The sequence below is a fragment of the Siniperca chuatsi genome, linkage group LG11, assembly GCF_020085105.1.
Source record: "Siniperca chuatsi isolate FFG_IHB_CAS linkage group LG11, ASM2008510v1, whole genome shotgun sequence".
In the NCBI taxonomy this organism is placed as follows: Eukaryota; Metazoa; Chordata; class Actinopteri; order Centrarchiformes; family Sinipercidae; genus Siniperca; species Siniperca chuatsi.
The window spans coordinates 18,693,452-18,704,776 of NC_058052.1; the positions used below are offsets into that span (position 1 = coordinate 18,693,452).

Sequence of the window (11,325 nt, forward strand, 5' to 3'; positions counted from 1 at the left end):
ACTGGATACATTATGAGTAACAACAAGGTGTTTGATTTTCTTTTTCAGTTATTTCTTATTCAGATATATACATCTACTAACATCTGTGCTTAATGATTACTGATGCCACCAATATTTACACCGTTAAACTGGAGACAGTGACATTTCAATTTCAATTTACATTTTTAAAATTGAATATATAATGTTATGATTTGTACTAATAGGAATCCTAATGCTGCAACATTTCCATGAATAACCAGCAGTTTATGGTTGGTTTTGATTAAGAGAAAGTTTTTCTGTAGCTCAATGGTCACGAAAACCCCTCTCATGACAATAACTGTCCAAAAGAGTCCAATTTGGGGAGACAGGGCGATCTTGATATGGATCAAGTGCCATCTGTGCCCAGTTTATTTTCAGGTCGTGGATTATTGAATTTAATGATATGGGTGATTATCGACGAATGATTGGAGCCCATTAGGTGGTCGTGTGAAACACTAATAGTGTTTGTGTCACGTGTCTGGTTGAGAGACCGGGGGACAGAAGCTTTAAAGACCGCGCTCCGGTCATTTCATTCACGCTGCAAGACTGACAGATAGAAGCAGAGGAGCGAACACTCCGAGGGATCATCACGGGTTTGATGAAGCTTGAAGAAAAGAAGTAGGCTAAACTATGACAAGTTCCTCTTCACACGCGTAATTACGCAAGTCAGTCCTTTTTCCATCTTTAAAGGTATTTCTCTATATAGGATGCTGGACCCCAAGGACTGTGGAATGACAATGACGTCCAGCCATAAGATTTCATTTTCTATAATTGATATATTGGATCCGAACAAATTCAACAGCAAAAGGGTAAACGAACTTTCCATCGTCAACGAGAAGTTTCCTGTGCCAAATGCAGAAGGAACAAGTCTGAAGTCGGGCAGCACTGCGGGCGGAGACTTCAGAGTTGAACGCACGAAAGCAGGTAGAGAAAACTGACAATTTTAGAATATTATTCAGCACATAGATAAAACGTTTGCGTATAATATATTGTTTTGAATGTTTTTGTGGCACATACAAATTATTTCAAAACATCCAGACTTATCAACAAATGCTTATCCATACATCGTTGTATCTTAACACTGTGAAATAAGAATGAATAAGTCTTTATTATGAAATCTTACAAATAAAAACTTTTTGCTCTAGACTAAACACCAGCAAGTGAGGCTATTTTATGTCAGATTTATTGTCATCTCTGTATGACCTTCCTTTAATTTCCAGGGTTGCTTTTCCTTTCAAGGAAGCCACAAAGGCTTGCTCCCAGAGCCCCAGCGTGTGATTGGCACTGGGACAGGCAGGCTAGATAATTGTTTAAATCGTCCCATTGAGGATGCCTCTGCGCGCTTTGATCGATATCCCATTACTGCATCCTGCATATCTCCCTCTAGCACCTTGCAGGTACAAACTTCACACCCCATCCATGTCTGATCCTAAATATCGTTCGATTAAAACTTCCCTTTAAATAGATGACATTTATCGACCCACCCGCAAATATGAAACTCCATTAGCACGTCATGGCTGAGGTGGCGGAGCTGGATTTAGACGGGATTTCTTTCCGCAACATGACATTTGAGGCGCTGTGTGGTTTATAAATTATTTAAGGATTAGTGACCAAGTCTCCCCCTCCTCTCCACGCGAGCGACCTCAGGATCCTAACCAAACACTTTACAGATGTCAACTTTAGGCCTTCTGTGTTTGGAATTTAAACTGCAGTTCAAACAGGACAAAGAGCAACATTAGTGCGCAATGAAGATACATTTCTTAGGCAGGTGTGGACCTTCTGCTTTTAAATCTGACACATGACTTATGTCTTGTCAGGAGCTGTCCTTTCAGCACCACGGCCAATTTAGGTCATTTACCCAGCTTTGAGGCTTTTTGCCATTTTACTCAAAACACAGACACATGAAAAGGTCAAATCAAACATTACAGCTACCTCTTCAAAAATATAGTTTATATTAATCTTGTAAAATACCGTTGAAATCCAGTCAACTCATCAGTTACAATTTTAAGAACCACCAAGCCAAGCCTTGATGTCCAATAGCTATTGTCATCTTTTAAATGAAATCACCGAATATGTTTCCACCCTCAAAAAGATTTTTCCACTTAAACACGAATCGAAGATGGATAGGGCCTACAGTTTAAATAGTTTAAAGGTGCCCTAACGACTTTATTTTCACACAGTTACAGTATCCTTTCGATGCTAAATTTGCTGCAGAGGTTTGAAGAATGTGAGCTAATGTTTCTTTTTTATTTACAGGGGATGAAACAGGAGATGAACACACTGCGGCCTCCATGCATCATGCAGTTGTCGCTGACCCCCTTCTGCTGCCCCCACCGGCTGAAACAGAGCTCTGTCTCACCGGCGAGCAGGACGATGGAGAGTCAGCGGTCAGCCTGCAGGACCCGTCACCGCACAAGCGGCGGCGCCTGGACCAGGTCTGCGCCAAACCACGGCGCGCCAGAACAGCGTTCACTTACGAGCAACTGGTGGCTCTGGAAAACAAGTTCCGCACAACTCGCTACCTGTCTGTGTGCGAGAGACTAAACCTGGCCCTGTCCTTGAGTCTGACCGAAACCCAGGTGAAAATTTGGTTCCAGAACAGGAGGACCAAATGGAAAAAGCAGAACCCCGGGGCGGACAGCACCCTGCAGCCCGTCTCCAACTCCCTGGTCAACGCCAATCCAAACCCGCCCACCTGTGGGTCAAACTCCGCCAGCTTCCACCAAACTTTCCCCAACTTCAGCTCTGGGAATGTGATCTTCCACACGGCCGGTGGTGTTCCGCTTTCCTCCACTGGAGGGCTCTTGCATCCCTTCATGTCCAGTGGTTTCGTCCAGCCGACTTATTTTAATCCACATCTATGAAAGAAGCCAAGACGGACATGTTGCAGCTGGTGATGCTTTTGGACAAATCTTTACGGGAACAAAATAACTATTCACAGCTGAACTTACTGCCCATCATTGTAACTGTTGCTTTAATGCCATATCATGTTCTACAAACTGAGGACAAAAAAGGAATCTGTTTGAACATTACCATATTGTCCAACTGGTTTACCTTGAAGGGAGTTTAAACCTTATTAAAGTTCAAGTAGGCTATTGCCTGTCTCTAATCTTTAGCCATGGATCTTTTCCAGTAGGCTACTTCAACATCAGAACAAAAGGCCAAATAAGTGATCTGTGACTGAGCACAATCATTATTAAAACATTTACAGTGTTCCTTATAGTTCTATCAAAAGACTGCACCACTATGCACTGATTGTCAGTCCTTGTGTTTGCTGAAACACCTGCTCACACTATGTATTTGACAGCTCATAAAGTATCATTTTCTGCATCTGTGTATTGTCTTACATCTCAAACTGTGGCATATTGCAACCATCCAATACCCAGCTGTGATCCTACCTCTCAAAGGCTTGCACGGTTTATGTCTGTTGCCATTTATACAACATTATCAGTGTAACTTAATTAAAAAACATAAAACATCTGTGTGTGGCTTGATCGTGTATTACAGTAAAAACATTTCAAATGAGGATGAATTGCGGGACAATAGTAATAGGTTTGTAATAGTGGTAGATCATGTCCTTGTTAAAGAGCCCAGTGGAAATTACTCATATGCTGCCATCTCCTGGGCAAAAAGGCTGAGTTTATACTGTCATGGGAACTGAAGATCAATCTCTGTCTAGGTTTGGTGAGATTAGGTTGCAAATACCAGCCAACACAATATCCTCCAGTCACACCCTTTATTGCAATACCAGAAGTTACATATGCATATGGATCTCAGAGTGACAAAGACAGAGAGACCCCAAGCAGAATATCACACAATCATTTATACTTACAGCCTGTAGCAGTTAAGTTTTGTGCTGATAAACACCTCTTCATCTAGACATGGTCTAGACATGGTGTCACATCATCTACACTGACATTTATCTTATACACTTGACCTCAAAACTGACATTTAGCCAGGACTTCCCAGTTTCCTGTTATTCATGTATTTTGGGTTGTTTATCTTTAAGACATGGTGCAGGCTGTTAGACAGAGACACTCACCGTTCTACGCTGTTCTACATTTTAATGCACTTATAAGGTGTTATACATTTTTATGCGGGTAAATACAATAATTTCTACTACACCACAAAAAATAAGTGCAAGAAGAGGGATCTTAAGTACTTTATGACTGGAGACTGAAGCATCTATGAGAGCAAATCTAATATTGAAATCTTAACAGAGATACAGGACATTAAAGTTTTGTCGTAACTTAAAAAAAGTACCAAATCCGTTCTATACCTTGGTGGAAAGTAATTAAGTAAAAAAATGTAGTTACTTGCACTCGAGTATTTCCATTTTAAGTTACTTTACACTTCTACTCTACTGTTTAAGAGGTAAATATTGCACTTTTTTGACAGCTAAAGTTACTACTTACTCTGCAGACAAAGATTTTACATACAAAACATATGATGAGTTTATATAATATGCTGCACTGTTATCACTTAACCTACCCAACAGTATATAAATCCAAGTTAATGTATCAATCCAATAATATCATATATGTGTACTACTTTCTAATATGGCATCATTTTAAAGGGTTTATAAGCTGTAATCAATGGTTTTATTAATGGATAAAAAAATCAATTACTAATGCTTTATAGATCAGTTATAAGCCATTTATAAAAACCATGTTTAGATTGCCAGGTTGTGGAAAATCCAGGACATTTGCATTGTCTTTTTAGCTAGCTCTTACAACTGCAAAAAGGGATTTTTATTGGCCACTTGGGGGCAGCAAAAACAAGTTGTGAACACAGCAATGACGCATCATCACTTTTTGATATTTTATATGGTGAACTTGTGATCAAATAGTTGCTTATTTACACATCCAACAGACATGGAGCAACATTAGCATTAATTTGGAGTCATGTTTCTGGGCACCTGATGAATGTAAGTCCAATATTCACTCTCTTTTAGCTATTTTTTTTTGTCTCTACCAACTCCTGAGGGAAATATTTGGCTCTTTAGCCACTAAATGCTCCACTGTTCATCAGCTAGTTGCTAACTGTGTCTGTCTGCTGTTTGGTGCTGAGCAGGTAGTGTACAGTAAGTTTTTAGAGCTTTTTTGCTGAAAACAGCTGCCTGCTGCGACCGAAAACTGCATTGATAAAGAACCCTTTCTCAATGACTTATTAACATTTACTGTATAATTGCAAGTGACTGATCAAATCCTACTGGCGGCTTATTAGAAATTGAGAAACCAATGACTCTTAATTAATGACTTGCTAACATTTATAACAGCACATACGTGGCTTAATAGGAAGTGACAAACCAAAGATTGATTCATTAAAGAGCTAACTGTCCTGCTGGAGGATCATTTTCCACAACCCGGTAAGCCAAAAAGTTGTTCTTATTAATGGCTTATAACTGATCTATAAAGCATTAGTAAATAATGTATAAATAACTAATAAAACCATTAGTTACATTTTACAAACCCTTTATAAATTGTGCCTTATTAGAAAGTGGTACCAATATATGTATATTTAATAATATAAAGGGGCCATTATGGAAAAGGAGCTACTTTTTAATACTTAAGTACCTTTGCAGGACTTTTACTTGAATGCTTTACTCTGAATACTTCTTCCGCCACTGGTTATACTGAGTCTACAACCTTCACTTACATAATACAACCACACGGTGTCACCATATCCTTTCTTTCTTTCTTCACAATCCCAGTTTATATGCAGACACTAGTGGTAGAAAAGATCAGGTCATGACTGACTTTATTATTTGAAATTTTGGATATGTTTTAGGATTTATCCATCCATTTTATGTAAATATTTTAAAGACTTAATCATATCTGTTCTTACATGACTTTTTATGGTATAGTTGTTGCTGTTATGTTATCAATCTTACTTTATCACATTGATCTCATGTTATTTGTGAACCTTAATTATTCTCTTTATATTCAAATTTATTGTAAGTCAGTTAGTGAGGCTCTTTTATGGTAAAATAAAGTTATATATGAGGCATTCACTCATTTCTGCTTTGGTAACAGAGAGAGAAATAGAAAAATAAAGCTATGCAGCCACAGTTAATTGCAGACCTCCAGCTAATTCACTGCACTATTGGTGTAATTGGTGTATGATTCTAGGGAAAACACGCTTCTATTACACTTCATTTACATCCATTTCTGCCTCCAAATGTAGCAGGTGTGCATGACTGATGTAACGTATCCCCCACTGAGCTAAGAACAGAAGGAAACATCAGGAAAGATCTGGTACAACAGCTATAGGTAGCCAGGATGATCAGCACAGTACTACAGCAGAGGACTGGGATAGGAGAGCTTCAAACCCACTGTCAAGCAAGTGTCATTAGTTGACATCTTTCAGGGGTGTGTTGTGCTTTCACTACTTTGATGTACAATACACCGGTTGAATAAGCGGCTTCTGTCTATATCTGCAGACGGTGAGTGTGCTGCTGGGGGAAGAGACAGGAGCAGAGCAGACTGAGAATGGCTGGTAGGCAATTTTCTCCTGACATCAGCTTGACGGTTAGAGGGCTGACAAGCATCCTTCAATTAGATGGAACTTTCTCTCTGCTGTCAAAACCTGGCCAATGTAAACTTGTCGCTGAGGTTCTGGTGTTAGTATAGCTGCAATTCTATTTTTTTTCGGTCTCTAGTTTTCTCTATTTTTTTAAAGCTTTTCCCCTCCCCTTTCACATATGCATACATTTGCACATGCTTACAAACATGCACAACACACATTAATAAAAATTTGGTATCCTTCCATTTAGATTTGTTTGTTCTGACTGGTGCATATGATTGTCCCCCCTTTGGTTCAGTGATATTTTTCATTCCAACAAGGCCTGCCATGCAGCCAAAGAATTTGACAGTTTTGATCAATACTCTGGAAAATCTGGCATAAGGAACCCATTCCATATTTTGGCTTGAGGCAACTGTTATATGACAATGTGATGAATAATTTTGCAAGGTATCTGAGGGGGGTCATTTAGGTCTGGGCGAAGAGGGCGCATGTTTAAAATTCATGTTGGAGAATTCTCTGGGACAAGGTCAGATGTTAATAGTAACAGTGCTTTCATGTCTATGTGTGTGTGTGCGCATGTGTGTGCGCAGTGGTATGGGGAGAAAATTCCATCTACAGCCCCTGTTCGTGGTACTTATCTTTTCCAGAGAAACGAGTAGGAGGCTTGAATAAATATAATGGAGCTGTGTCTGTGTGTGTGTGTGTGTGTATTTGTGTGTGTGTGTGTGTGTGTGTGTGTGTGCTATCTTCAGCTGTGTGGTCCACAGGGACCGGCATCGTTACCACTGAGGTTCACAGGTCAGATGGGAAGAGTGGGTGTGATGGGGTGGGAGGTGAAAAGAGTTATAGGAAGAGATACAGAAAGAGGTTTCCAGGTAGAACATTGCGGGAGAGTTTTATAAGGATATAACCATATGCGATTCCCTCTAATAATTCACGAAACATTTTTATCTGTCTTGATATTTAATTTATGATTACTCACTCACATTAGACATAAATTAGCACTTAGTACTTCACTCAGCTACATGAAAATAAGATTTCATGCTAATTTAATCCTAGAAAGGTCAAGTACCAGATTGATTGCTTATTTGAATTTTATATCTAAAACATCTAAAACCTGCATTAACATAGACACATTAGCACGTTATTAAGTTGATATGGTGAACTTGTGAGCAAATAGTTGCCTATTTATACATCCAGCAGATACAGAGTAACATGCCAAAGCCAAAACAGTGATCTGAAAAACGCTAAATGCTCCATAGAGCTGAGGGAACAATCAGGGAACAGCAGGTATGACTACATTTAACTTGAGTGTGAAAGTTCATTCTTGACCTTGGAAACAAGGTCCAACATTTGCCAAAAAAAAACCCCTCCATGTCCCCTGACTAGCTTTGTCCGGTGCTTTCAACTGCGACTCACAGTCTTCCTAAGCAGATGGATTTCACTCAGTTGTCATGGAAACAGCTCATTTGTCATCACGGACTTGACAAGGACAGCTGAGTAAACTCCATCCGCTGAGGATGCCAGCGAGATGCAATTAAAAGCCCTGTAAAACGTTAGTAGGTGGACCTTGAGTTAAGAATTGTTTTTATTATTTCTTTGTCAAAACACATTTATATCCCTCTCAATTAATTTTTAACATCCAAAGTAGGGTTTCTATTGTACAATCAAAGCAAAGTAAAACCCAAAAACTATAAAACCTAAAAACAGCACATAACAAGTATTACAACTGCTATTGCCGTGAATTAATGAAGCAACTAACTATGTATCTGGCTATATCCAGAGTAGCTTTTAAAATGGTAGTGAAGATTCACCAAGTTGGTTTATTTATAAGCCACAATGGCAACAGTTCAGATATTTGCACCTACACACACCATGCTACTGCTGCCTATTAAAAGCTCTGCTATTTTCTCTGAACATCACACGTTTTCATTACAATGGGGTGTTCTGAGTAAAGTATTTGGGCTGTATAGTCTGGTTTAGAAATCATTGATTTCATTCTTCTATTTGCTGCAGATGATAGTGGGCAAGTCAATTCAACAGACACAAGATCAGGTATAGTTTAAAAATTTAAGTATCACTCTGAGCTCTTTATCTGTAATATCTGAACAGTGTGTTTAATTGGAGAACAAACTCAAATCATTGTGAAAGTGCACTCCTGAAGACAGCCCCAGGTTTATACTGCTAATGTTTAACTGCAGCAAATTCTCTTTGAGCTCTGGCTCTTGTAAATTGTATTATATCTTACCAACTTCACCAGCTTTATGATTCAAGGGGTTTAATACAGTAGAATCAAGTACTTTTTGAAGCATATACTCTATGAATATCTGTTAATCTGTTGGGAACATTGCTGCCTTGCTGTGAGTGACATGCAGGCCAAGAAAAAGAGAATGACAAGAAAGCAAACGCTGGTCCTGGAGAGTTTGCAGACATTGTGCTTTTGCTTGAATGGTTAGAGGTTTGCTTGACATCTCTCTTAGATGCTTTGTATTTTAACTGCATTCTCCAGTGCAGCAGGGACCCCGGCCAAGGCAGGAGGAGATAAAACGGATTTCTTCAGTACCAAGCTGCAGTCAGCCGGCAGAAGGAGCCAACTTGTAATGGTGTTTTAATCAGCTGTAGAAAGTGAAAGTCGGGTTGAGTTTTTTTTTTTTTTTTTTTGGGGGTGGGTGGGGGTGGGGGTGGGGTTGCTTAGAGTCCTTGGAGGTTTAGGGCTTGCCTGTTTGGGAATTCAGATGTGAGTGTACTGTACCACCTCATCTCTGGGTCAGTTCAATGACAAACCTTGGAAGTCATAAAAACTTAAACAGCTCCATTACCAAGAACAAGACTTGCTGAACATATGTGCACAATTGTTTTATAGTACATGCAGAATATCTACATGAATATTGTAACACCAGCTGTTTCCTTTTGTTAAATTCGGTTTAAATCCTCGAAGCTAAAACACAAATTACCCAGACGTCAGACAGCTACTGTGCTTGAGAAGGAAGAGAATGCCAAAAGCTTGACAATCCAAATACTCATGTTTGTTTGCCTGCAGTCTGTCATCATTTTAGCTGTCTTCTCCAGCTGTTACCCACCATTAGGAAATAATGTAATGAAATTAAATCTCCAAGTGTTTAAAGTAAGTAAATATCCTCTTTTACATATTCATAATTAAATCAGTTTCATAATTAAATCAGTTTATAGTTCAGTTAATTGACTTTCCTTGGTGTACCTGATTCTATTTTGAATGGGTTTTGTCTTTTGATGTGCCTGAGGGAGTACAGTGAGAAAGTCAATATTTTGTCTCATTCAGTCTGGCTTTGCCCTCCCACATTGATTTGTTCCTTCTATGATGAACAATGTGGTTTTGATAAAGCAATTTCTATATAGAAGTGCCTTGCAGAAGCGAAGAAAAACGTTCTCTGGGAGAAGCAGAAAATTCCAAGTGACAAAACAATTAAAGCAGCCCAATTGAGCTGTAGCAAGAGCAATTATGAGTTTAGAGTGAGACTTCAGGCCTAATCTGACTTCAGGGGAAATATTTGGATAACTTCCCGGTCAGGGTTTAGCTCAGGAAAGTCCGGAAATGGCATGCCAATGCGTGAGCGATGTCTTGGATAAATCTCTGGCAGGCAATGCTGCTTAAGCTCGTCTGGTCCATCTTTTTCCCCCTCCCTTACAAATCTTTTGACTACATGCTCTAATCTTTGCACACAGGCCAACATGGACACACTGATGTGATTACAAGACCACTGGCACAGGAGTCAAGATGGATGAAAACAGATTTTCCAAGGAAAAGGCTTTATGGGTTGGGAACTGAGTGAAATATGATTTAATCGTGAGTAAACTGGGTCTGGAGTGGAGGGTGGTATATGTGTGTGTTTGTGTGTGTGTGTGTGTGTGTGTGTGTGTGTGTGTGTGTGTAGGGGGGGAAGGAGTGTCCAGATCCTTGAATCAACTTGAACTCGGCTGAACTCAAACAGAGCTGACAAGAGTGTGTTTCCCATCGTCATTGGCCCCATTGGTATAAAATCATTCTACCGTCTGATCAGCTTGGGCCAGTGACAGAGACATCATTAGTTAAATCATCACATTTTGTATGAAGTCTTACATAATGGTTTTCAGTGAGAACAAATATTGAAAATCCTACAAAATGGATGCTCAAGCAGAATCTGGGTGTTAACGTACCCTCTGGTCAAAGCAATACAACAGTTAAGAGTCCTGCAATAATTTGTGAAACCTCCTCTCATTGACAATCTGTTTAGTATTCTCTTCACCTCTCCTCTCCCCAAACTCTGCAGCTTTACCAGATGTGTTGTTTCACTGATCTGATGCATTCAAAGGTCAGCTGTGCTAATAACACAGAAGAGGACAGAGCGCTGTTAATTACAGTCTGTCTCAAAGTCAAAGACCGCAGTGCTGAAAGAGAGCTTGTGCTCCCTCGCACACACATTTATACACACACACAGCTCCAACACACTCATTAGAGGACATTATCTTGCAACGGCTGCTGAGTGAACTAATAGCAGTCTAATGAACTCTGTTGCTGCTGTTAGATTTGGAAAAGAGATGCAACAGTCTGCCTGCCTCTCATCTCGCACAGATTATGTAAGATTCTCAAGTTAAGAGACCTAAGTCTCAGTTTACTGTTGAAATCCTGATGCCTCTGTGCTGAATAGTAAACACTGCAAGGTGAGCTGACATCCATATATTTGACTCAGAAACCGGACTGGTGAAAGTGAAAAAGCAGCGCTTGCCCTTCCCTCATTACCACCTTGTGCAAGGCCCTTAACCCCA

General features: G+C 39.7%; 1 protein-coding gene across 1 annotated transcript; it reads left to right on the top strand.

Moving 5' to 3' along the window:
• Positions 1 to 521: 521 nt before the first annotated feature.
• On the top strand, positions 522 to 3,498 carry nkx1.2la (NK1 transcription factor related 2-like,a). Its single transcript, XM_044214344.1, has 3 exons — positions 522 to 636; positions 725 to 942; positions 2,275 to 3,498. The coding sequence occupies exons 1-3, from the start codon at positions 617 to 619 to the stop codon at positions 2,880 to 2,882; spliced, it is 846 nt and encodes a 281-aa protein (XP_044070279.1). The 5' UTR covers positions 522 to 616; the 3' UTR covers positions 2,883 to 3,498.
• The last annotated feature ends 7,827 nt before the right edge of the window (positions 3,499 to 11,325 follow it).

What these genes read in the sequence shown, in the direction of transcription:
- nkx1.2la (XM_044214344.1), top strand. Translation starts at nt 617, where the DNA reads ATGAAGCTTGAAGAAAAGAA. An exon ending in ATGAAGCTTGAAGAAAAGAA is followed by an intron (nt 637 to 724) that starts GTAGGCTAAACT and finishes TTCTCTATATAG; the next exon opens with GATGCTGGACCCCAAGGACT. An exon ending in AGTTGAACGCACGAAAGCAG is followed by an intron (nt 943 to 2,274) that starts GTAGAGAAAACT and finishes TTTTATTTACAG; the next exon opens with GGGATGAAACAGGAGATGAA.